The sequence below is a fragment of the Manacus vitellinus genome, unplaced genomic scaffold, assembly GCF_001715985.3.
Source record: "Manacus vitellinus isolate BGI_N305 unplaced genomic scaffold, ASM171598v3 scaffold_6_pilon, whole genome shotgun sequence".
Lineage (NCBI taxonomy): Eukaryota > Metazoa > Chordata > Aves > Passeriformes > Pipridae > Manacus > Manacus vitellinus.
This window is the reverse complement of record NW_021940750.1, coordinates 28013584-28040948: the sequence shown is the minus strand read 5'-3', so window position 1 is coordinate 28040948 and position 27365 is coordinate 28013584. Positions and strand designations below refer to the sequence as shown.

Genomic DNA, 27365 nt, shown 5'->3' with positions numbered 1-27365 from the left:
CATCTGGATTACAACAGTGACACAGAGCTATTGATGGACCCCTACTTCCATGTAGAAAATTCCTTGCCTACAGCTCTGTAAATTAAAAGCCATTGCTCTCCAATTAACTTCAATGGGGGTACTGCCTCCGGTTTCTGTTAGTGTCCTTGGGGAGAGGGACAGCTTCCTCAAGGATTTTTTTCCAAAAAGGGAAAGGCATTTAAGTATGTTCCTATCTTCACTTCTGGATCAAGAGCTAACTTGATGTCTTTAACCCCTAGATCAGCTCTTTACCACCTCACACCTTGCATGTAGTTGCAGGTATGTGCTATCAAAGATAGCTCCTGCTCTCTTCCTAAAGGAATAGTTTGTGCAGGATTGATACATACATTAAGTGCTGGTAGCAAGGAGAAAGCAATGAAAGCCATCTCCAATTCTACTTTTGTCTTGCTCTACTAACACATTACAGATGTTGTTTCCATAAAAGTGAACATTGTTGGGATATGTGAAGTTTGGGGAAAGAACTAAATACTTTAGCCTGTGAGTAGTTCGTATTCTAACGAAAGTTGCAACCTGGTTATACAACACCAAGGCCCATCAGAAGATCCAAAATGGCATTCTACAGTTGCCTCAGATGATAATTTTTTTCATTACTGCAATGTGCTTGAATGAAATGCTGCCTGTTTTTTAACCCTTGCAGAGATACCAGGAGTCATAAAGAGCTTCACTAGTCAAAGACCAAACCTATCAAGGCCACTTTTTATTGAATCTGTGTGAAGTTTCCATTAGCTCCAGCAACAGTACAGGTTCAGGCCTCGGGATATCACAGGTGTCCATTCTCTGGCCCTTTTACCCCTCAAAATATTCTTCTTTTGACTGCAGTGATATACTCCAGTATAACTGAATAGATACATACACCTGCAATATTAAACATCTCAGATCTCATGTCTTAGTAACACTTTCTCCATGGGTTTAAGAGAAACCTAACTTAAAAAAAAATTGTAATAAATTCTTCAATGCCAATTTGTTGAAATAATTAGGAAAATACTAGGCAAAACATTTACAGCCAGGTCTTGGGATAGCATCTTAAAATCAGGCAAAACAAAAAACATCTGTGAGCCAGAAATCAAGGCAGGCTGTTCTTTACACTTTTTTCCTTCTATCATACTTCATGGTTTTGTATTAAACTAATACAATTCTTCATTTGTTCTGTTAGTGCAGAGTAATTCCTGATGTGGAAATTCATTCTGCTTCCATTTGCACCAGCTTAATGCTAGCTAATTTCCCAGCATCAGAATTACTTTTAAGTTTATATCAATCTGCATAGGCAGAGATTTCAGCCCTCATATCTCCCTACCAGTTGCAAATAAAACCTGTGTCGACCCCGTGCGATAAAATTAGACAGACTGCATTTGCAGAATCACCAAAATAAAATTAACCTCCTTTCTTGCCTTATTTTTTTCTTTTAATTCTTTCAGTATTTACATACAACAAGAGCTTAAATCATTCACAAGTGTGGTTTCTACATTAAATACTGTCCTTCCAGTCTCCTGCATGCAAAACCAAGCGACCTGAATATCTTGACTTCTCCAGAATTACTTTAAAGTACAAAAACTTTTTGAATGGGTTTAATTCATGTCATTTCACTGCTGCTGCTGCAGGGCAGCCCCAGAAAGATGTTCCCACATGGAGGAGGTCTCCTAGGTGTTACAAGTGCAGCTATGAATGGCCTGCAGCCCCGCTCACCGCGCCTCAGACAATGCCCATCCATGAAAGAGCCCTGGTTTGCCTCATGCTCCATGCCACCGGCTTCGTAAGGTTTATTCCCGATTTACACCCACGTACTGAGAGAAGAGTGGAGCTCAAGTAGCTTCCCAACAGTTACTAATTCCCCCCAGCCCGCCCACGAGGAAGAGGGTGTGATCAGTGGTCTCCTTCCCTTGCAGCTCCACGCTGCCAGCAGCTCATGCCTGGTGGCTGACCGGGCGTTTCAATTCACCCTCAGGAGCTGTCGTGTTCAGCATGACTCCGACACCACCCCGCTAAAGATAGCCAAAAACATTGAAGATGGGTGGGGGGATGGTGGGCTTGGTGGGGATGGGTTTCAGAACCATGGGCCTGTAGAGTTTTTGCCCCGTGCCATCGGCCTCCTTGCAGAAGTGTGGCACCTCCGCCGGCAGTGTGGCTGCACTCTTCCTCCACAGTCCCAGCCCTGGGAAGGGTGATGGGGGCAGCGCTCCCGGGGGCTGGTACACCCCTGTCCCGGGGCAAGGGAAGGGGCAGCAGGTCCAGGCACCCACCCGGCCTGAGAGGACCCCGGCAGGGTCCTTCTCCCCGGCATGTGGTGCAGGGTCAGGAGGGCTCTCTGGGCCAGCAGCATCTGGGCTCCATTTGCTTTTCTTCCCCTCATAGGGAGGAGGGTCTCTGGGGGCTGGGAGCCCCTCAGGACTGGCAGGAAAGGCCCTGGCCGTCAGGTTCTGAGCTGGCCGTGGCTCTTCCCAGAAGGAGGCAGGGAGCTGTCGCTTCCTCATGGGCACCTGGTCCGGCCGGACAGCCTCAGGTTTTTGCTCCTGCAAAACCCGTTCCCCAGTGAGGGTCTCCTCTGCCTCGGCTGTCTGCATCACCTTCTCGGTGGCAGCCCCACCATGGGGGCTGGGGTCAGGTGCCTCGAGCTGGGGGCCACGGCCCCGATCCTCTGCCCCCCTGCGCCAGCCACACTCAGGGGGTTTGCTGGGGTGACACCGTGGCATCCGTGAGTACTTCTGAGAAAACCGCTTGAGCTGCTTCTGTAAGTATTTTCTGTGGTCAACTGACCGGCGACAAGGAGCTGATTTATCCAGAGCCGCTTTGATGTCGCTGGAGGCCAGGTTGACGAAGTTCAGCAGGGTTTTTACCTCACTGTCTGATGCCATTTCACTGGATGCACCGTGCAGAGTTTCTCATGGAAAGTTTATAATCCGCCTTTGGACAAACCTTGGCAAACCTGCAAAACATGACGGGCAGACTTAAGAGCAAGAAGCTTTGGTTCAAATAGCACCAAGCAAATGGAGGGAAGGTGGGGGGACGTGTCAAACTTCTCAGCCACCCAAACAAGTTGTCCGTCAGCTCGCCTCCGTGCAGGCAAACTCCTGTTGGAGCCGACGCGTGCCCGCAGCCCACCGCCCCGCACTGCTGCCCCAGCACACACCGGCACGGGGACTGGCTCATGAATGCCAGCCAGCTCGGCGCCTAATCTTGTTAGATAGCTCTGAAGTGGGCAGAAGCCGGGGTGGCCTCCCTGTAAGCAAGCACGGACACTCACCCGGCGCGCGGCAGCTTTTCTCACCGGTGCTGGCGGCTGCGTCGCTGCAGAGAAGAGCCCCTTCCCTGCTAATCTCGTTAGGCAGGTTACACACCGCCAACCTCGGCGGAGGCAGCCAGGGCCCGCCAGTGTTTGGATGCAGTTTAGCAAGCACTTGAGCAAGCTGAATGAATATCGACTCCGGCGAGTTCGGGGCTCTCCCAGGCCAATCAGAAGCCACTTTGCCAAATACAAAGCATCCCAATCAGGCATCAGCCTCCCCTCCTTGCATTCTTTGCCATCACAAATTGTCTCCATGGGGACAGCCGCAGAAAGACAGCTAATAAATACAATCATTTCCCCACGATTTCTACCATTCTCCCCATCCTCTTCACCCCTACGGAAGCCTTTCTTTTAAAAACAACACAATCTAAGAGAAAATGCTTCAGGATAAGGACGAGTTAGGAAAGTTTAGACACCCTTTTCCCTGCGCTCCCCAAAGCTCTCTGGGGGCTGATACTAACCATGCTTCATTGGCACAGGACAATGTAATACGGGGGACTGGACTAGCCTACTTTTAACCGTTCCCCATCAGAGCCTTTTTTTTTTAAGGGGAGGATGATGTCAGAAAAAGGTAGGAAAGGAACAAATCTCTAAAGAGATGTGCAGATATCCATGGAAAGGGAGCTTGAGCGCTCAAGAATCTTGTCTTTATGTTTACCCCCTCAATTGAGTTACACAAAAGCTGAATTACCCATTCAAACTACCCGAACAAAAGGATGGAGTTGGATAGTACTCTTGCATCTGTAGTCAAACAGTTAGAGACTTAAATCGAGTCGTCATGATGGAGAAAGAGTTAGACAAAGCCCATAGAATTGCCATCAGCAAACATTTTCCTGTGTCATATTAGTGGGTCTCCATGACTCCCCCTGGCCTGGGGACAATAGCACAAGTTTGCACACTCGACTACTGTCACCCTGCCAACGCTGGCAAGGAGCAGAAACAGGACAATCCTTTAAGGGGAAAGCATGCCCGCTGCAGGGAAGGTAAGAAGAGAGGGAAGAAAAGGCGTGTGAAATGCTAATTGAGCTGCTTCCTTTACTGATGCAGAGTTATGTGAGCCCTTCGCCTTCTCGCAGGCTTATCCCTAAGGGGTGGCAATTACTTAATAGCACAGTAAAACCTAGAGCTGGAGGAAGAGGAGAGCAGAAAAGCTCCCCTTCATGTGCACTGGACACATTGATGACACAGAGCTGGCAGCAGCCTATATGCCAGCCGGGATTTGTTGCCTTCCACAGCTGGAGCAGCGATGCTCCCTCTCCAGTCCGCACTCTAGGGATGGGAAGACTGGAGAGGGCCACAGGACCTGTGCACCCACTGTCAGGGAGATGCTGCCAGCTCTGAACCAAACACACACATACCATGCAGAAAGCAGGGACTGAAGTCCAAGCTGTTTTGCAAGTAAAATCTACCTTACTGATGTAAGGCATCAAAGGCCTGAGCACTAAGGGTTGAAAACAGCTATATTTTACAATTATTTTACTGACAGTTATTTTACTTTATTTCTATCAATCCAATTTTCATCAGAGGAAGTCAAGATCTGGACTGTGCCTTTATACGAAACCCTGGGCAGAGGCCTCAAGGATGACTCTTCAGTGTCTCTGTATTGGTGCACGCAGTGCTGACATCCCTATTCACATAATTTCTTCCAGTGTGGCCTGAGCCACATATGATGGTGTTTCAGGTGTTTCAGGTCTAGGGAGACACCGGAGTCAGGACATCCTGCAACAGAATGTGCTACAGAGTTTATGGCACTGCAGTGGGCTGTAACAGAGTGGCTGATTTGCTACTTGCAGATGTGCCTCTCTCCTCCAGCTTCTATTTCAGAAGCAGTTCATTCCCTAGCAAACCTGGGGCAGTAAGACCTGTCTGGACCCTCTGTCATCTACTTATGCCAGCATTCAAACCTCTGTTCTCTTTTCAGATCATTTGTGGGGGGTAATTTCCAGTCACCTACTTGAGCATCTATTTCAGGATTCACTAGCTGGAGCTTGGCCCCTCTCTGTGGCCCGACACAGACACTTCTGTGCACCTGAGGCTATAGGGAGAGGTTTTGTCTAGCTCACTGAAAGAGATGTACACCAAGGGATCATGTCTCTGTTTGCAGGAACAAACTGCCTCCTGTGCTTGAACTTCCAAACCCAGTCTGGACATCACAAAGCACAGTGCAGTCTCCCATTAGAGCTAGTTGATCTCCCAAGGGGGTAAGAGGGGGAGACAGAGAGACATGTGACAGATGCCTGGGAGTAAAGGATTGTCTCAGCATTTTAATGAACTATGTCCTCAGAGACCTGAGAAACTCATGCCATGTATTATGTGACCTACATCCAATCATAGAGGCTCAAGACCCTGTTCTCTGAGACTGATGGCTAAGGGGTCAGTTGACTGAGGAGGGTGGATATGGCTTGCCTGCTTACTGGGGGATAATGAAAACCCACCACCCCTCCAACATACTTACTGCAGAAGCCCATTCCAAGCTCCTAGACTACAGCCATGCCCATCCTCTCCCAGAAGGATGCTTGTGCAGGATGTGGCTTCTTGGGCACCACATAGCAGGGCTGGAGGGGTTCCCCATGCCTTGCTATGCTCAGTGCTCCTGAATCTCATTCTCCTGCAGCTGGGTAACAGTGGGGTGCCAGAGGGGAATGAACCAGCAAGCAGGATTTAAAAACCAGAGCAACCCACCCTTTCAAGGTCAGACTCAGGTTGAGCTGCATAGGGTTTTCTCTAAGAGGCCACCGGAGCCCTTTTGTTCCTCGCTGCTCTCACCATGTTCATCCCAATGTACATGTGAAAGAAACAATTAACAATAGGGCACTCCTCTACGAGGATCCAATGCACTTTGAAGTGTCCACCAACCAAAGGCTCAAGAATGATACATCATTTTCCACTGTGAACGTGTCAAACTAGTACAGCAATTGAAAAAATGTCTCCACATGCCTTCCCAGCATGCAGACAGGGACCAGCTGGAGAGCCACTTCATATCCGACATGTCACCCCCTGACAGCTGTCTTCTTGGGAATTTTTGGTATGTAAAGTTTTCTGACTCCTTTTTTAAAGTAAAGCACAAGAATTAATCAGTTCATTTGAAAATTGCAGCCAGGTCTCTCCTAAAATGCAGTATTTCCTTCAAGACTGAATGAAGAAGATTTTCTTGCACAAAAATACCTGCAAAGTGTTTTTAAAGTGTCACTCATTGTAAGTGATGTCAATATTTAGTCAATTCTACATCAAAATCTCCCACAGCTTTTTTCCAGGCTGAGGGGCCCATTCAGCAAAGGTATTCCAGCACCAGGCTGTCCTGGACCGTGTGAGCAGACACACTAACCACAACACACACCATTAACCGGGGCAGGGATCCCTCTCTCCTAAGTGTCACAAGCATTTCAAAGAGCAGGAACACCCAAATCATGCTGGTAAAGCAAAAGGCAGTTCACTAAACAGATGAGCAGCAAAAAAATGTCTGACGTCACTGTTCTGACACTAGTTCACTCAAAATTCTTTTTCCTCCACTAAAATGAAGCTTTTTCTACATCCTAACCTGAGTAACAGGTTTTGTCACAGGGTTCACCCTACTGTCAGGAGGAGAGGAGAGGAGAGGAGAGGACTCCTTGTTGAGGCTAGTGGATGTGCACTTCGAAGCAAAGAGAAAATGGGGCTCCAACAGTTGGGAAACGTAAGACAATAAGCTGGAAAATTTCCAGATGGGTCACCAGTGAATTGTTCCTTTACTTTGTCCCCTACAGGCAGTTAAAAGCAAAGATATTTCAGTTGCATAGCATCTTTTCACTCACCTGCTGCTTCCTAAATCTCTGCTTTACCTCCACACTTGAAAAAGAGGGGAGGTGATAATGGTTCATGTGAAACCAGAAGTACTGGCCTGGAGAGGAGTAGTATTGAGACGGAGGAAGACCACTAACACTCTTACTCAGGGATCCTGATTTTAGATTTCATGTTGACAGTGACTGAAGTGGAAAGATGTCAATGACACACTGATGGCATAAAAATGGATGTTATTTAACATCAAACTGCAAGAATTGGGTAATCTTAGGAGTAAATGCAATGAGAGAGGAAAGGATTGCAGTAACTCTGAGCCACACACCTCAGGAACTGATAGCAGGAATTTCTGTCATGAGGAAAAATATCACTGCCTGGAAATGAGAAGGAACAACAGCTCATAGGATGAAAACAAACCTCCTCCATCTAGTCAGACCTTCAAAGTGGCAGGGGGGAATGGGGTGAGGGAGACAAGTAGTGTGGTACTGATACTGTTCAGGCCTCCAAACAGGTTGTTCTCTAGACTTAGAGCCTGGTCTCAGCCTGGGATGTGAGCCTGGCCAACTCAGGACCTGTGGATTCATATGAAAGGGATGTCTGACAGAGTGTGCATAGGGGTGCAACCAAAGCCCTTGGCATCCCTTCCTGCACCCCAGCACACAGGTGCTGCAGACAGCAGCAGGGATGTCCTGCCCTGGCACTGATCCTCATGAAGCCTGGTCCTGCCCCAGAGCTCAGGGAAGGAGTATATGAGTCCTCTAATCTCAGGGAAGGAGAATATGGAATTTCTTCCCAGATTCCTGCTGTCCAGTTGTGCACTTTACTCTCTCTCCTCATCTTCTCATTGAAACTAACACCTCTGCTCCCAGGAGAAGAGCAACCTGGCTCTCCCAACAGATAAAGCTTTGACTCTTTCACCCCGCTCCTCTTTTTTCCCTTCTTGACAGTCTGCTTTGACCTGAGTGACATCCTCTCTTTGCTTTCAATCCCTGATTTTCTGCACTTGGGGACAGACTTTGAGCAGGCACTAAGTGCTGAGGCTATGCAGAGACGGTGAGGGGGGGCTGCAGCTACCCCACAGCCTGCCATTCAGGCAGATGGTGGAGAGGGCCGATATGAATAGCTCCTGTCAGTCTCATAGAGCGAACTTTACAATTGTGCTACGTGTTGGACTGCACGTGACTAATGCCATTCTTCTGCAGGCTGCAGGCAGGACACAGCTGTTTCTTTAAGGAGAATTTTGTTTTTCTGGGCAGAAAAGAAAAGCACCCATGACAATGTTGTATTCATGTATCCAATATTACACTCCGTAATTGGGCATGATCAAAGCTCATCCTGCCTCTCTCTCACTGCGTCTCTTTCTGGTAAATAAGATAATGCTTAGAAAAGAGCATGGCCTTGGTTTGGTCCTTCTGGAGGTTTAAATTCTACCTCCCCACACAGCAGGTATGCACTGAGAAGAAGCAACAGGGCCAAATATAGGGTTTTTTAAATAATTCTGAATTAATTAATTTCAAGATCAGTAATGAACTCCACACCAAACACTACGTGGAGCTTCTGTTGATGAGAAACTGTGCTGCAGAAAAGATCAAAAAAATACAGACATCCATATAAACAAACATGTGCAAAGGTGAAGACTTTCTCTTAAAAACTGCAAAATAAGAAATGCACAATGGGCGCTGGACAGGGGATGAGTCTGGATCTTGAGCTTACAGTGCAGAAGGGCCATGTGAGATCAGAAGTGTAGTGCTCCTCCTACCCACATTTTGGTCAGGCTCACAGCCCTGTTCTCTGTTCCACTGTCTTGGATGAGGCTTCTCCACATCAGTGTTTCAACACTGAAATCAGTGCTGGGTGCAGCCAGAAACACACCCCTGACACTCCTGGACTAGCAATTCCTTACCCTGGGGCATGACCCTGTCCCACAGCCCAGACAGGGCTGCATGTGCAATTGGGCAGCCCTTGGCATTGGGATAAGGTGCAGACAGCCCCAGGCAGTGCTGCCCTGAGCTGGCCCCCAGGGCAGTCTGTCCACGAGGCATGCAGCTATCTATTTAGCAAGGCACAGTTACATCCCTAACATTTCCTTCCGATTGCCTCCCTTACTGTGTTTCCAGACAGACCATCTGCCCACCAGCACTGGTGAACCACACCATGCAGCTACACTATCTTTTATCTTATCTCATAACTTTAACACAATTCATAATTTGGGGAGTTCAGCCACCTTTGCTGTAGGCAGCAGTTCTCAAAGAAGTAGAATCAAGGTTGTACCAAGTTCAGTGTCATCCCTCCATCCCAGTTTTGGAAATGTCCTTCTCTAAAGTTGTCCTTTTGCTTCAAAGGAGTGTGGAAAGGTGATGAGGGATGTAGCTGCTGCTGAGTGTCAGTCACCCTGGGAACCCCTAGAAGGGTCCATGGGAGGTGAGTGTCGGGAAATGCAAACAGCACTTGCTGAGCAAGCTGGTCACAAGGAGCTTTGCAGGGCCTGCTTTTCTGCAAGGTGGGTAGAAACTTCCACAGGAGAGGAAATTATCACAGAGACGGAGAAGCATACACTTCTCTGGAGCGCTGCTGCCATCCTTACTACCCTGACGGTGCCCCAATGTGCGCCTTTGGGCTGAGCACCTTGGGACTAAGTGTGTATGCCAGGGTCTGCCTCTCAGCGTGCCGCATTTGATTCCCAGGCTGTGCTGGCACAGGTACGTGGCCATCACCGGGGAAAACGCCTGTCCGCCTCGCCGCTCCGCTCCAGGGAACAGCCAGGTAAACCCCCGTGCCCTCCCGGGGTGCGCTGGACAGCCCGAGCCGGGGCCGTGCCGCGGCGCTGCCGCCAGGCGCCTCTGCGGGAGCCCGGCTGGCCCGGCCCGCCTCGAGTTCGCGCCGGGTTTTCTGTTTGCTGTGGTCCGTCCTCTTCCCTCTCTCCCTCCTTCCTTCCTTCCTTCCTTTTCTCCCTCCCTGCTTCCTTTCCTCCTTTCCTGCCTTCTTCCTTCCCTTCCTCTCCCCCAGCGCTGCTCCCGGCCCCGGCAAGCCGCAGCCTTTACTCCGGTCAGAAAAGCCAACATCAGGGGTTAACTGTTATTTATAACAAATCCCCTCCCTCTCTTCTCCCCTTATCCCCTTTCAGACGGTGCTGAGGGGTGCGTTCGGGAGTTGCTCTCATCTCCCCACACTGTGCTGCTGCTGCTAAAACGCTGCGCACCAGGAGAGCAGGAAAAACCATCGCAGGGAAACAAACGAGCCTCTGTATCCAGGAGTCCCTTGCACGGGCAAAAGGTTCAAGGATGCCTGAGCAAAACCCAGGACAGCCCTAGAGCTCCCTCAGTTCAATGCTGCCTGAGCGTCCTCAGCGCCTTCCAGGTGCTTGAATCCAAATCTTCGGGACCAATCCTGCATTCATAAAGCATTGGTAAGATTTTCTGAGGAAAATAGGGTCTGCAGCACATATTGCGGTGAAGAAATCGAGCAAATCACAGAGCCAATATTGATCGAGGCATTACTGATCAGAATCAGTCTCCGCTGGAGCTCAGTATTTGCTCTAGGAGCTCTGGGCTTGGTACTCCCACTGAAGCCAAATTTTAACCGGGCGTGGATTTTTACAGGTGCCAAATTAGGTTCCACCATGAGTTTTCCATTAAAAACACAAGAGCTGGGTACTTGGAGCACATTAGCACTCTGCTTTTCTGGGATATTACGTCCCAGTGTTTACGTCCACTGGGATTCTATGGTGGGTGCTGACAGGAGGCAGCAGAGTTTGGTATGTGCTCCTGCAGAATGTAAACTACTTTGAACACCAATATGCTGAAGTAAAAAAAAAAAAGTTTGTTTGCCTTAACACAATCTCTTCAATCATCTTTTGAAGAGAGAATGCTAATAAAGAAAAAAATAATGTGTAATTGCTCATAACAAATAACAATAAGAATATATTGTCCAAATTGGGTGGCCAAACCAATTTTTCCAAGTCTGATGCCAAGTTTGTCGTTTTTCTTCTTTTCTTTCTGCCCCCAGTGAATGTAGTACATAGGAAAGCCTGTCACTGTTGCACAAGCTAGATCTGTGCATCAAGCTGCCAGGCACGAGCAGAGCTTCACATGAGAGATAGCGGTATTGGAGAGCCTGGTCTGATCCATCATGGGGGACCAGGGGAATTAATCCAGATGGATGGTGCTTTTAAGTAATGCTTCGCTCACAAAACTCTCTAATCAGTGCCTCATGGTGAATGAGAAGTATTTGTAGCTATTTGTGAGAGTAGCTTAAATGTCTATTGCTTGCAGTGTGATTTGCACCTTGGCAATGAAATTAATAGACTTTTATATCTGATGAAACTTTTATGTCTGAGGAGGCTTTTATACCTGAAATACTTAGCAGAATTTGTATTCTTTTCTTCATGGAAGTATAATCTGAAGCTAGGCTCAAGGACAGCAAAGAGTGGTACAAGCAATACTTTGGCACAGCTTTGGCAATCGTCAGCTTAGTGACTGCTGTTTGTTCTATCAGATAGGAGTGACACAAAGTAAACTAGAGGAGACTTACAGTTTGCCAGCCTGACTAAAACAGAGCTCTGCCTCTGCATCTGCTTGTCAGAGAAAGATCTGTAGACTATAGAGCTACCTGCACTGAGAGTAAATAGGAAGAGTGAAAATGCAACTTGCTGTCCTGCTAGGAGTCTCCTTCTCACTGACAGGAAGAGGTATGAGCATATATGTGTGCTGCTGTAGATCCCAGTTCAGAGGAATACATGAGCACGAGCTTATGTGCACTCTAAAGATGTCAACATATTCTTATTTATATGGACTCTACTAAATTAACCTTTGATTAGCAGCAATCAGTTCTCCCTAACCCACTTCTTTTGGACAATGCTGAACAGAATGCTAATTCCAGCAGTCCAGGTTTACAATGTGATATATTTGAAACAATTGTCCAGTTGCAACTGATAGAACTTAAATGTTGGATACTGAGGGAGTCCTCAGGCCTGAGCTGGTCGAGAAATCCCCCTCAGTCTAAGAGCTTAACCTAGATGTACAGGACCCTTCTCTTAAGGATTAGTTTTGCTGGAAAATGCAAAAGGTTTACATTTTCTGATAAACAAGTGATTACATCTGCATTATTCCCAGAGCTGAAGCTTTGATGGCAAGGTGGAACATCTTTGGACAAAGAGAAGCACAGCCAGCCTCTGAAAAGCAGACCCTTTTGGATAAATTGACCTGGATAAAACAACAAGGACAAGATAGCATTCAACTCAGTGTGCTGAAAGAGCAAATATGAAATTTCTGAGCTACCAAAGCAGAACTTACACCAGCCACCACCTCAAGGAACAAAGGTGAGTAATGTGATAGGGAGCTGTATGAATAACAGAATAAATATAGCAACATTTCCTCTGGATTGGTGGTAGGTTTACAAAAGGGCTTATGCTAGGATCGATGCTGTTCACCATCTCTATATGGGGCATGGCAAAGCGGGTGAATACTGGCAAAGTTTGCAGATGATACAAAATTATTCATAATAATCAAAGCTAAAGCTGACTTTTGCAGAAGGAGCTTATAATACCAACTGACAGTGAAGTGCCAGATGAAATTCAGTATTGACAAGTGCAAAGTAAGGCACTTAGGGAAAAAATAACTCTACTTATACATCTGCAGTGACGGTCTCTAGATAGCAACACTCAAGAAAGTTCTTGGGTAACTGAAACTGAGGTTTCTGAAAACATCACTTACTGCCCTGCAACAATCAAAAGGCAAATTGAATAGTAGGAATTGCTAAATGAGAGAACACAATAAAACAGAACAGAAAATAGTGTTCCAGCACTGAGCTAATAACTTTAGAAAAGATATAGAGCAGGTAACAAGGATGGTCAGAGTTTTGTAACAGTTTATTTTTCAGGAAAGACTAAATTAGACCTTTTCAACTTGGAAAGAAAACTACCTGAGGTGACTAGATTTAAGTGTATAAAATCACCAATGGCATGGAGAAGGTAAACAGACCAAGGTTAATTTGTATTTCTCTGATACAAGAATTAGGGATAACAAATTGAATTATCCTACAATAGATTTAAACCATAAGGAAGAAATTTTCCACATGATGCATTAAATCATGGGACTTGTTGCCAAAACAGCAACTTGTTGTTGCACAAATGTGTTTAAATAAGACTTAGACAAAGTCATGCCATATAGGACCACTGTTAGGATGAAAAATCCACCTTCAACCTGTAGCTCAGGGACTCTTGAAACTATCGATTGCCAAAAACCAGAAGAGGGTATCAGGTGCAGATCACTGTATACTGCCCCTGTCCTTGTGCCCTTCCTTAAATATCTACATAAGCTGATATCTGAGGTGAGATACTGGGCTATAGAGACTTTTCATCTTATTCACAGGAGCATTTTTTATTTGAAGGAATGGGAAAATACATCCTGGGTATGATTATGCAGTGAGAGGCAAGGAATGTGTGTACTGGAACCATGTGAAAAACAAGGTCCCATTTCCTTCCGCGCACTACTTACAAGTTTGTTTGGGACTATTCTGCATTGATAGCAATTTTGTTTTGATCCTCATAAAAGGACGTCTGCAGCTCAGAAAGATTTAGTTAGGATTTTTTTTAAAAGACGAGGTTGTTCTAGGGAGCTAACGTAATTCAAAGTGTCATCCATCATGAAAAAAATACTTTATTTTTTTGTGAAGATTTTGTTTGAATTGTTGTTGTATTATGGTCTCAGTCATAGCATCTTTTCTTACACCGGAATATACAGTACTGAGCCCATTAAAACAAAAGTCCCAGTCCAGTTCTGAAAGCAGCAACATGCCTGCTTACCTCTGGAGCCTCTCTCCAGCATGGCAGGAAGTCAGGGTGGCCATTCATTTCTATACACTTGAGTGTGTGTGTGCTTGCAGATTTGTGGTGCGGGAGAAAATCCAAGCCAGAGAGAGAGAGAGAGAGATAAAATTATATTTCTTCTTATTTGCTTGTTTGCAGACTCTACCAGGGGCTCAGATGCACTAGCTCAGTTGGCACAGTGTCTGCATCTAGGCTGACTGTGGGGTCTAAAACATAAACAAAGTAGGCAGTTGTTGAAGGCAGCACGCAACTGGCAGCAACCAGATGCGGGCCTGACAGGAGGAGCAGACAAGCTCCTGGGGCAGCACAAATTCAATTTTGCTCAACTTGCTGCTGAGTCTCATGTTGCATTGCCTGGTTTGCAAACACAGGGAGGCATTTTCCCACTGGAGCTAAAAACCACTGAGATGGGGATGTTTCTGCTGTCCCATTTTATCATACAGATTTCATGACCACATTTGAGGACATATCTGACATAGAGGCAAAAGTGAAAGACTTTGAGATTTCCCAGGAGTGAGACAAATACCCATCCTCAGCCCCAGGAGCCTTCTGATACTGCAATGAAGTGTTTTTGGTAGGAAAACTTTGGTTGCTTTCTGTTCCAAACAGCTCAGCTTTGATAAATGCAGCAGGATTGATCTGTGCTGTGTGTCCCTTAACTGAGTTACCATGTATAATCCTCTCTGGAACAGAACATTTACATTCCACTGACCTAGTTGAAAAAATGCATTAATTTTAATTTATGCAAAATTCTCCCAATAGAAGAGTGAGAGGAGAGAGGCGATTTTTTGTTTGCAGTCCTTGCCTGCTTGGAGCTAGAAGTGAAGGCCAGCTTTTTAATCAGGATTTTTTTAAAATGCTGAAGCATTTCAGTGGGTGTCTTGTTGATGTAATCCAGATAGAGCTTTATTACCTCACATATATCTCATGGAGTCACAAATACAAAATGTACCATCAACCTGTCTCCTCTCCACTGCAGGGTGTCTCTCTGCCTCTGGAGACCCCTGTGCAATGGGGCACCAAGGATAGTTTAACACAAGAAAGAAAACAAAGCCTTCACCCAGACACCTCATTTCAACTGGCCCTGTTGCACATCTCTGTGAAGGCTGATCCCATATGGAGGGATTGGGGAACATTATTGTTGAAGAGGGGGTTAGTGGTGCATATTCCTATATCAGCTGACCTGAAAAGCTGACCTGAAAAGCTAACCAGAGAGCATGGTTAGCCCACAGCCCAGCCCCAGTGCTGCAGTTGTGAGAGTTGGCTGTGTAGCCAAAAATTTGGCTGTAGGGTCACTTCATCTGTCTCAGTGAGTCAAACACAACAGGAACATTTACAAAACGAACAGAGTGGAGGGTGCTTTGCTATTGCTTCAGCATGGAAAAACAGAGGGAAAGATGCCTCATGTTAGAATTCCCTTTAGTAAGAATCATTTTGGGGTCTTGACTCAGCAATGTGGCTGCAGTCAGCCAGCCCCATTTCCACATGGGAGGCTGGCAGAGCAAGGAAGAGGTAGGAGCCATCATAATTGCTCAGCAAGCTCTTTGGTGGTTACCAAAATTGCTGCAGTCAGTGTGAAATAAAGCAAATTCAGGAGCTTTTCATACCAAAATGGCCTAGGAACAGGAGAGCACCACAGTGTCTGTCATCTTTTTCTATACTCCTGCATAAAGGGTAAATTTGGGGCAGGTGAGCACAAGGTCCTTTCTCTATCCCTGGGGGCTCAAACCCAGCCTGTCTTATGCTGACAGCCCAGCTGTGGCTGAGTCCTCTTTCTGTGCCCAAAGCAGGAGCTCTGCGAGCCTGAGCAATGCCACAGCTGTCCACAGGAGCCTGTGTGTGACCTGAGGGGGCAACTCAGAAACCCACTGGTCTGGGGAGATGTTTGAATCCCAGCTCTGTCATGAACCCTCATCCTGTAGCAGAAACATGAAACACAGCCTATGCTTCTGCACTGTTGCTGCATAGTATTTTGACTCATGCAGTCCTTGACAAGGTTACCATGCAAACATAGGAACCACAACTTGAGCAAATGAGAGGAAAAAAAATCCCAAACCATAGTTATCTGCAACTGTATAATTCTTAAATCTCCTTATCATGTAGTACCCTGCTGTTTACAGTCTTGCACCTTTCTTTGTTTCAAAATCATCTCTATAATAACTTCAAGAATGAGAAAAACTTCCCTTGTACGTGCAAGTAAGCGTTTGTGTTTACTGGAGATATCACAGGGATGAATTTTATTGCTAATGTGTAAGGGCAAGAGCCACCATGCTTCCAAGAGACTACTGCCCACCTGACATGATATTTTTTCTTGGTTGCTGGTATCTTTAGCTTACAGTAAAGCTCATTTCAGATGGAAAGTACTGTAGATGTTTCACTCATTACCAATGGAAATGTGATGGTGTGTTCTCAGTAAGGCTCTGAATGTGCTTATCTCCAGCTGTTTAAGAACACATTCATGTTGCTGAAGAAGGGCAATCCCTACACTAAACTGCAGCTGCTCAGAGAGATATAGTATTGTAAAATGCAGACAGTGATTTGTGACAATAGAGGAACTTTCCTTTTTTTCCCCAGCCAAAAAGCAGTCATTTTACAATCTATCTTATGCAGCATGAGAAAGCTATTATGGAAAGTAACCTTTCCCTTTTTCCAAATGAATAGATACCAAGAACATCAGAGGTATAGTATCAGGCAGGTATAAATAATGAAAGGTGAGGAAAGCAGAAGGTATATTGTCCACCAAAAAAAGTACCCCATCAGCTCCCTGAACATATACAAAGATTTATTTGGTAATTAAACCAGCAATATTAATTTCAAACATTACAATCCAATTGTCAGGTTTTCAAGCCTAGATAACTCACAAGCTGTCAAATCTCCTTCCAAACACATGTACACTCTTACAAACCTGTCTTTCTCTGCAGCTGGACTTCGGCAGAGTCTTAATTACTTCAAGAGAGAAAGATGCTTATGCAATGATACAACTTTTGCTAAAAATAAAGAAAACAGAAATCTATAAGTAATATCAGTGAAACAATGCGCATCTCTCTATACAATTTAAGGTTTGGAGAACTCTGGCAGAACGGAGGGAATTTTATCAGCCATTCTTCCAGGTATGGAAGTGTTGAGAAGAGACCAGACAGTAGCACTAGACCAGTTGTTCACTTGAGTAGCTTGGTAAAAGCAGTCTGCAGGTGGAGATACTTTTTCAGAAGAATCTTTATCTTCCATGGAATTTGTCATGATATTCAGGAATTTGAATTACTCATAGTTTATAGGGATTTGCTATTATTAATCTAGTTTGTTTTAAGATTTCAAATGTCATTCTGTAATGTCACTCTAAGGACAAAGCTGACCAAAGCTTTCTGACAGAGAAGATCATTCCACAGTTTTGAACACACCTGGTGTTTTGTGCCATCACATCCAAACGCTTACTAAGAAAAGCAGCACATAATCATGAGCGTCCCACCTCTGTGGTCAGGTGGGATTTGTTCAAATAGGGGTGGCCCACTGTGCTATACCCTGAACCAGACCCTGTTCTCTGTGCAGGGTCTTTACCAGTGCAAGGAACTTGGCAGACCAAACTGGAGATGCTGCTAAATCTGTTTTGAGGGAAGGAGCGATCTATCAAGAGTTTGGCAAAGCTTATTGTATGAGCTGAATTGGCCTGATGTGATCCTACAACATCTAGGAACAAAAGTATTCCTGAACATGTGGGAGTTTTGCCACCTTCAGGACAGGCTTGGTTGCATACCAGAAGGGCTTCTGGCATGGTAGCCTCACTGGCTTGATGCAGATGCATTAGTCTCTTCCTTCTTGCTATTACATTAATTCACATTTGCGCAAGCATACTGGTCAGAAACTCCTTGAGACTAAAATAAAGCTTTTATTTTTTTTCTTTCTAAGAATTAATCATTAATTATCCATTCATGATTTCCTGGACCATTTAGGTAACCCACGTTTCAGCTAATGGGTTAATTCATTCTATGTCAGTTCAGCTGTGTCACATTGTATCATGTTTCTTGATTGGGTGAATGAAACCTTTAAAACGGGATGTAGCAAGTAATGAATACCCTGCTCATACAGTAGAGTAATTCTTCGTTTTGTGTGTGACTGACTATGCAAACAAGATTACATCCAGGCCAGTGCAGCCAGCCACCACAGGGTGAATGCAGCAAGCCAGATGCACAGGGAGTAAGTGGAGTTTGAAAATGTCATGGCAGACCTGGTCCAAATGCTGTGAATGAAACATCCCGTTTTCACAAAGTTTTTGTAAGAAAAAAATTAACTGGCCCATCAAAACGATCAGCACTATCATCTGTTTGTTTGCTTGTTTGTTTTTGTTTAACAGTGGCTTTTTAAAACCTTTAAAGCGTATTGTTACCACTGGACTGAGTCTAATTTTGTTATCTGAATACACTTCCCAGGAATAGCTGTTACAAAAAGGAGTAAATATAAAGAAAACCACAGTAAAACAATTTTAAAGTGAACAAAGTGAACAACTGAAAATTGAACTAATTCAAAAGAGTTTCTTTCTAAAATTGTTTTTGTAAATTAATGCACAAGCATGCCCATCAAGCACGCCCACTCAGCATTATTTCTGCAACTGTAGTACACAGAAACCTCAACATGAGAGGGCTTCATTGTCCTTTGCTTTACTCTTCTGTAAAGGCTGAGCTTCAGTCATGAAAATCTATTGCTCCAACAATTTCAGAGGGGGGGGAGAGGATTTTCTAGAAATATCTGTGAAGGTAACTACTGTACGGATCAGAAACATGGATGAATCCAGCAGCATTCAGAGGTTTCCACAAATATTTACAAACCCTGTTTGCAGTGTGCAGGCAGCACTAATCACCAGTACAAAAGACGTATCAGCGTAGTGTTTAGCAACTGTGGTGAGCACTAAGAGTGTGAATGCTTGTTGGCTCTGGAGAGATTGCTTGGTAGTGGGAATATTGATTTGCAGACAGAAGATTTAGATAATCCATTTTCAGGAAGGCTTGTAGAAAAAAATAAATTCTGATTGCTGTGCATTTGACACAAAAGAAGGCTGCACTTTGTTTAGTTACATCTGCATTTTACACATCAGAACCTGAATAGATTTCCCTTAAAAACTGCCTTTTACCAGACTTCACACTGTTCTACTACAGGCAGAAAGAAGCAAGACAAAGGGGTGTAGAAATTAGTTCTATCAGTGCAACTAAAATAGTTGGAAAAAACAAGTAAACTTTTGAATACAGAAATCATTCTTTAGGTCTGAAACAGGTACCAAGCTTCAAACTCAGTTTAAATTTGTTATGGTAACTGAAACAATGGTTCTGACTGATTACGTACAAAGGTTGGTTGGTACTCATGGAACAGGTGAACGGAGCAAGAGGAGACGCGATGAAGTCCTGCAGCCCAGAAAGAAACATCTAACACTGGAGCAGCTTTCAGAGAGCCACAGATTATGCCGAGTTGGAAGGGACCCACAAGAATCATTGAGTCCAACCCTTAGCTCTGCACAGAACCATCCTCAAGAATCACACCATGTGCCTGAGAGTATCATCTAAATGCTTTTTGAACTCTGTCAGGCTTGGTCCTGTCACCACCTGACAGGCTGGGGAGCCTGTTCCAGTGCCCAACCACCCTCTGGGTAAAGAACTTTTTTCTGATATCCATCCTAAACCTCCCCTGACACAACTTCAGGCCATTCCCTTGGGTCCTGTCACCAGTCACCACAGAGAAGAAATCAGTGCCTGCCTCCCATCTTCCATTGCAATGAGGTGTCACCTCAGTCTCCTCTTCTGCAGGCAGAACAGACCAAGTGACCTCAGCCATTCCTCACACAGCTTCCCCTCAAGACCCTTCACCATCTTCATTGCCCTCCTTTGGACACTCTTCAATAGCTTAATACCTTACTTATATTGTGGTGCCCAAAACTGCCCCAATATTCAAGGTGAGGCTGCCCCAGTGCAGAGCAGAGTGGCACAATCCCCTCCCTCGACCAGCTGGTGATGCTTTGCCTGATGCCCCCCCAGGACACTGTTGGCCCCCCTGGCTGCCAGGGCACTGCTGACTCATATTCAACTTGCCATCAACCAGGACCCCCAGGTCCCTTTCAGTGGCACTGCTTTCCAGCATCTCATTCCCCAGTCTGTCCATACATCCAGGGTTGCCCCATCTCAGGTGCAGAATCCAGCACTTCCCCTTGTTGAACTTCAAATGTTTGATGATTGCCCAGTCCTGTAATTTGTCGAGGTCTCTCTGCAGGGCCTCCCTGCCTTGGAGGGAGTCAACAGCTCCTCCGAGTTTTGTGTCATCTGCAGACTTGCTTAGTGTCCCTTCCAGTCCTGTGTTGAAGTAATTTATGAAGATGTTGAAGAGCACAGGGCCTAAGAAGGAGTCCTGCAGAACCCCACTAGTGGCAGGTCACCAGTGTGATGTTTCCCCATTCACTATTACCCTCTGTGCTCCACCCGTGAGCCAATTGCTCACCCACTTCGTGTTTATCCAGAAGGATCCTGTGAGAGACAGTATCAAAAGCTTTACTGAAATCCAAAAAGATTGCATCAACTGCTTTCCCTTCTTTAGCACAAAACTGATGTCTTTGCTGAGCTGGTAATACCTAGTCTTCAGCAGAGAGATTTTTTGGGTAGGTTGGCTAACCTGTTGAGTACACCTTATCTGCTGGTGTGACAAGGAAAATGGAACGGATCCTTCACAGTGTTATATCAAGCAGATTATATTAAGTGCAACTGGTCAATGAAATACATCCAAGCTGACATGTCTCTGAAATGCTGAGACGTTTATTCAAAACAAGATTGTGAAGCAGAATGAAGGACCAGTGGGAATATATGTGGCTCATATTGATTCAGTTAGGAGCTTGCTATAAAGCTAAACACAACAAGCTTCCAGTGAGTTCATCTGTCTGTCTCTGTTCCAGGCCCTTCGGTGCTTCTGTCCATTAGCGAGTCCCTTTTAGCTTGGGGTGAGTTGTTAAAAGATCTTGGACTGCTCTGGATCAGGGCTTCAGGTTGCTCCTCCTCATCCTCCTCTGCTCTTCTGCACCAGGACTCCTTTCTCTATCATTCCTTCTCCTCTTTGTATTTTCCTCTGTCATAGATTCATATCATTTCTATCATCATCTTGCTAACAGCTCTTATTTAGAAGTAAAGTAGGATCTCTCACCCGTATGTTTATCTTGCTAATGGGAATTATCTGAATAGAAAATGAACACAAGCAGCACTCATTTACCATGAAAGAGCAAGCTGGAAAGTGTCAGAGAGATGCGATGAATGAACTCCTCTTGCTAATGGCTAGCTGGCCTTGTTATTAATATAGTTATAATAATGTTAAGCTTCTTTATTAAGTCAGCTGACTGGGGCTATTGGTTACACTTCATTTTTATGAAACAGGCCCATTTTTCAATTACATTGTAATTCATGATGCCTTTAAATGCCTGGAAAATGCAAGAAGTTCAAGAACATCTCCAAAGTTTAACTACAACAAAAAACTCTGTACAGAAAGACCACATCCGCTGGCTTGTGATTTACTTCTTCCCTGTTCCCAGATGAAGAGAAGAAAGTGATTACGCCCATGCCGATTTGGAACCAAAGTTTGTGACAGATAAAACTGAAAGTAAGTAAAGATTATCCTGAGGACATAACTGAAATTGTCTTTTTAAAACCCTCTGCCAGAGACCTCCAAATGCTGAGTTACCTGGTTGTGCTTAGCAGTCACATACTGGTGTGCAGCTGCAATTTCAGAGAGCCTGGCAGCATGAGGGGACACATGATAGAGCACCTTTATCTCTTCCTCATGCCTCTGTGCCCCGATGTAAGCGCTGGGTCCGTTTTCAAGTCCCTACCTATTGCTGGGGCATAGACATGGTACAGTCCATCCTGGGGCTGTAGGGCACCCAGGGGAGCACTAGGATCCTCATGTCTCTCAAGTTTCTAGTTGTGTGGGGAAATAGCATTACCCTAAGGATGCTCTTGGACAGTGATGAAAGCAAAATGCTGTTTGCCTCTGGATCACTATAGACACTGTATATATCTGAGCTCTCAGCCTTGCCCAGGTCTCAGCAGCACTACTGCCCTCTCCTGCTGTGCACACTGATGTGAGGGCTGGCTCTCAGTTACAACTTGTCTCATGATGCCTGTTCAGGAGGGAAGCAGAGTCTTTTTCCTTTTTGATGTCCTTGTTTTCATCTGTTCCATTTAGTGGTGTTTTGAGGTCTAGTAGGTAGGAGTCCCAGGGGATTCTGTATTCTCCTGGTTGGAAATCCTTTTCAAAGGAGACAGTTAATGGTTGCTGAGGAGGGTGAAGAATGACCGTGGAGGGAATGGTTGACTCCCAACTTCATCAGCGAAGACAAATGTAATAGTGGTTGGAAGGAGGAGAGCAGAAAACAGCTATCTTTTCTCTAACTCTCTTTTTCTGGGTCTCCTGAGTCCCATCCCAGTTGCACAACTAGGCATTATCTTTAAAATTACCCCTATCTTTCCAAGACAGTCAAGTCCTTTCTAAAGCTAAAGCTATGGTTACACCCCCACAACACAGGAGGAAGAGACTGAACTTTGAGAAACGATTGGAAAAACTGCAAATATAAACTTGAAGTTGATCCAGTTACCACTGTTTGGGAGACCCAAGTGGTAGGTTTTTGTAAACCCTTGGCTGCTGATGAAAGGCGGTTCAGTTGCTCTCTGACTCTCTCTCACTCCATTTGTATTGTTCCAGTGTGACAGCTCAGCTTTTGCCAGCATGGCAGCAGTGATTTACTGTTCACATTATGGATAAGGAAAGGACCTGAGGTACGTCCCTTATTCCCCCATCTCTTGGTCTTTCAGCTCCAGTGATTTCCACTGCACTGTGACATGAGCACACCTTTGTCTGGTGTCCAGCTCAGCACAACTTACAGTAAGGGTCCTGGTGCCAGGCAGTGGGGGCTGTTGGTCAGCTAGTCATCTCCTTTTGTTTGGGCATGTAGGGGTGTCTATGATAACACTGAGCCTCTCTGATATTCTCGGGACAAAGCACTGGCTGCAGAAGACAGCCAGCGACATTTCACCTCCCTGATTAGGATGAAGCAGCCTTTTGAATTTGAGAGTGACTGATATTCATGACCTTTTCCTCTCAGAAGTGAAGAACTGTCTTTAAAACATGCTCCGCCTGTGTCTGGGGATGTGCAGTCAGCTGAGCTGCCCTTGAAGACAGAACTTGAAAGGACTTCACTTCCCAGGGTGTTGGTCCTATGAAGGGAGGGGAATAGGGGGTTTGCTTATTCAGGGTAAGAAAATGCACATGAGCGCTCAGGGGTGGGCAGTTGCACTTTCTATCTTGCTCAGCTGTGACCAACACCGAGGCATCCTGTGCCTCAGGCTGGTGATGGCAGTAGGGCTGGCTGGAGGAGGCATGCCAGAGCCTGAGTGCAGGTTCCACCACAGGACACAGGGCAGGACCTGCCCCAGTGCCAGCTAGGTGATTGATAGTGTGTAGCTTATCCTCCCAGTGTATCTTGTGCTGCCATTTTGTGGTGGGAAAAGTTTCACCCACTAAGAGAGTTTGAGAGTTAAAGCTGCCAACAGCTTGTCCCACTAATGGACTTGAAACCCTTAGAGCTGCCAGGAAGTTTGGAAAACTGAAACCACTTTCTGCAGATTCACCAAACTGTTGCAGTTTGTCATGCATGAGGAGGAACCCCTGCGCATTGTGCCAGAGATGAAAAGGCTTCCTTAGAAGGGATGAAAAATTAGTTTAAGATATGAGTTATCTCCATGCACAGACTTATAAAGACAGATGTACAGCTGAGCAAGGGGGTTGAGGTGTTTTAATCACAGCTACAAGGCTCTTTCCTAATTTCCTACATATCTTAAGACAAACTAGGGGTCTGATGCCAGTTCCTTGCAGGAAGTAGCAATGCCAGGATTGTACCTTGCAGCCTTATCAAAATTATAGCAAGATACAATTCTGTATTAAATGATTGAAAAAATAAAAAACCACCCCAAGAAATAGAACCAAGGAGTCATAGAAGATGATCATAGCACTCTTATGATCACAGTGAACCTTTTAAGCTTTAAAATTTTGAGACTATAAAAATGATATTTTCTGTGCAATACAAAAATGTCTGCTCATTGCTAAAAAATATTGTTTTCATTACTGCTACTACTGTCTATGCCAAGGCAGAGTTTGTTTCCTCTCTGCATAGTGGAAGGGAAGTCCTGAGAATTGCAGACCTGCAGCTGAGAGTCAAATTACACTGAAGATATTTTTACAGCTTTTGGCTTCTTTTAGTGGACCTCCTTTTGCATGGATACTCTTTTCAAGCAGAGCTTTGTGGATGTAAGTAGGCACAGGAAAAAAAAAACAGGAAACTTTCTCAAGTATATGCATTAGCAACTAGTCCTGAGGCTCATCTGAAGCTGTTGTACCTACTTAGGCGGTGTTTGAAGAGCTTTCAGATCATAATGAATTCATGCACCCTACTTAATTTAAATACACGGAGGCACCATTTTTCAGTGCATAATCCTGAGCTCTCCTGTTTCATTTTGCACATCAAACAGGAAGGTACTTGGGATCAGTCTGACCTCGTGCACACTGCCATTATGAGAGAATAAAAACTATTTCAATGGATGCAGTGTTTCGGGCAGTGAGCAGCATCCAAGGGATTAATCCAGGACCCCTGGTGCCCAGCCAGGCTGGCAAGGGGGAGAGCACAGCTGAGGGGCAGTGTGTGGCTGTGCCTGTGAGCCCCCCACCTCAGTCTGTGCCAAAACTCCCAGAGGGTCCCAGCCCTGAGGCAGGGCAGGGGGCTTGAGCTGCATCTCTCACTCTGTTCATCCATCTATCAACCTTATGCAAACAGAGGAAGGGATGACAGACTGATTACTGCAGATAATACAGACAATACAGGTAAAATAAGAGCTTTTCAGATGTTGGGGGAGAGGGAAGGACTTTTGCAAGCATGGAGGAGGGTGTGTGTATTGATAGGCACATCAGTTGCTGCAATTCCCAGGAAAGAGTGGCTTTACTTCCAACAGTCTTTCCATCTGCATACTTTTTAATGTAAATAAGTCTTTCAGCTCCATCACCTCCTTATCCCAGTGGTGGACTTGGACATGTCCCCATATAGCTTTTGGACACAGAAGCTTACCTGTGGCTTACATGGCAAGAAAACTGTCCCTGCCTATGCAGAGCAGCCTTACACGAAGGCCACAAGTTACACACCTTATACACATATCTTTAGTTAATACAAGGGCATCTCCACAAATGTGTAGCGTGATGTGTGCTTCCAGCTTGCTACACAGAGCTCTCTGTGACAAAAAACTTGTCTCCTCCATGACAGCCTATAAAGGTGCATGGAGTTTCTTGTAATGCTAGTGGCAGGGGCTTGGTTTGGCTCAAGAAGCTCTGACCACTAGTTATATGACCTTAGAGATTTTTCCTCTTCCCTTTCCATCTGAACCTGACCCAATCCAGGCCTCTCCCCAGTAGGGAAAGTACTGAAGAATGAGAAGAAAACAAGGGAGAAGAGATGCCAGGTCCAGAGGAGTTACAGATGGCCATGGTGTATCGCAGAAATCTGTCTGCAGATGAACCCTGGACTGGCCTAACACTGTTACCATCATTGGCAGCAAGTGGTGGAAGTTGATGGCACCTAATCCACCCTTGGCCCCAGATACCAAGCTCTCTACCTCCAAAACGCTTCTGATGCTCAAAGTGCACCTCACCAGACCTTACTGCTGTGAAAACTGCAGTTACTTCAGACTCACTACTGCCTCTTCACACCTGCCATGGCTGCTCTACTATGCCAGCACACTTCAGCCCATGGCCACCCTCCTCTCCAGAACCCTGTCTACAGTGTACTAGCCCTTCTCCTTCCTCAACCAGGCTTGCCAATTGCTGATCTGGGGTCATGAGTGCAGTTCTGGAGTACTTCAGCAAAGGGAAAAGGGGAAAAGCCTGCTGCAGGCTGTGCCAAAGGTACCTGAGCAGGTCCAGCAGGCACCTCACTAGCTTTTTGTGTCTCTCTCTGTGCAGCAGCTAATCCACAATCCAGATAAAGTAGTTGTGGGTGATGGAGAGCTGACAGTACCACCCTCTGTGCCGTGGGGATCATGGACAGTGAACTGTCTGGAAGAGGTGGCTCTAGAGAGGTGTCAGCAGGGCCCGTGCACACTGCTGTCAGTGAGAGTGCTTCCAATCATGCACTGCCTGTGGCTGATTTGCAAGAGTACGCGCAATGGATGCAGTCTTGCACATGACTCACAGAATATGCCTTCCTGTGTAATTTTATCAGCCGTAAATTGTGAGTCACAACCAGGTGTGCCAAGTATTGAGTTCTGCGTGAGCCCACAGACAGGGTCCACACCTGGAAGATCCAGACTTTGGAGCATTTTGAACACAATCATTTTGCCATGTTGCCCATAGCTTGTTTTTTTACCTTAGGCAACAAGCTTGAAGAGGTCGCCTAAAGCACAGCAGATCTCCTGCCCTACATGTGCCCTATTACTCTTGTTTTGAACTAGTGGCATCCAAACCTTCCCAGTGTCTTTCAACACCCTTTTTGCCATCTCCAGGATGAAGGATGAGAAGCAGGAAGAGCTATTTTTCCATACATAAAAAAAAATTAAGTAAAAATTAAGTTAAAAAGTACAAAAAGTAAAACATGCATCTCAGGCCCAAGCAGACCAAAGTCACCATGCACTTCGGGGGACAGACCCAGATGAAGCCTCACCCATGCAGATGAGGCTGACAGCTGCCCTGTGATGTGAAGGGGGAAGAAGGCCAGGAGGTCTCCTGAGACAGTGATACTAGGAGCTGGCAAAGCAGCAGAAAAAATAGCTTCCACAGGAGTCTGCAAGATGGCAAGTTTGCCCTAGCAGGCTAGTTAAAGCCACCTTGGGTACCCTTACATGACAGGGCAGACATGCCAAGATCCTTCGGATCCTTTTGAAATTGTACTGACCTCAACTTGCCCCTCAATCCATGCTCTGGTTGCCTCCTGTCTAAAGAAGAAAGTCCTTTGGCAATCCTCCTGCTCCGCTCGCTGACACTGCCCCTTGCCAGTAATTAAATAATAATGGACTAATGGAATATGTCATGATGGTAAGTGCTCAAAAGATTTATCTTTGTGTCTTCATTTAAGACATTTTAGCATCAGCCAGCAGTTTCCAGCCATCATGATAATTTATTTGAGTGATTTATACTGAAAAACAAGACAATACCTCTAAGACAGTTCCTGGAGCGTGGCTTGTTGCTGGCTAACACTGCCTCTGGGAGCAGAGGTACTCATTTACACCTTGTACTTCTCATCTCAGCGGGAGGGTGATTACCCCTGACAACAACACCCCTTGCCAGGGATTTTAAGCATTTCTGTTTGAACAAATATGAAGCTGCATGGAATAATTTAAAAAGCACAGAACACGGGAACAACATGGGAAAGGATTATTTCAACAGTGCTCA

General features: G+C 45.6%; 1 protein-coding gene across 1 annotated transcript; it reads right to left on the bottom strand.

Annotated features, from left to right (window-relative positions):
- Window positions 1–1503: 1503 nt before the first annotated feature.
- Window positions 1504–2925, bottom strand: FAM181A (family with sequence similarity 181 member A). Its single transcript, XM_008933602.3, has one exon. The coding sequence runs from the start codon at window positions 2889–2891 to the stop codon at window positions 2022–2024; it is 870 nt and encodes a 289-aa protein (XP_008931850.2). The 5' UTR covers window positions 2892–2925; the 3' UTR covers window positions 1504–2021.
- Between the last annotated feature and the right edge of the window lie 24440 nt (window positions 2926–27365).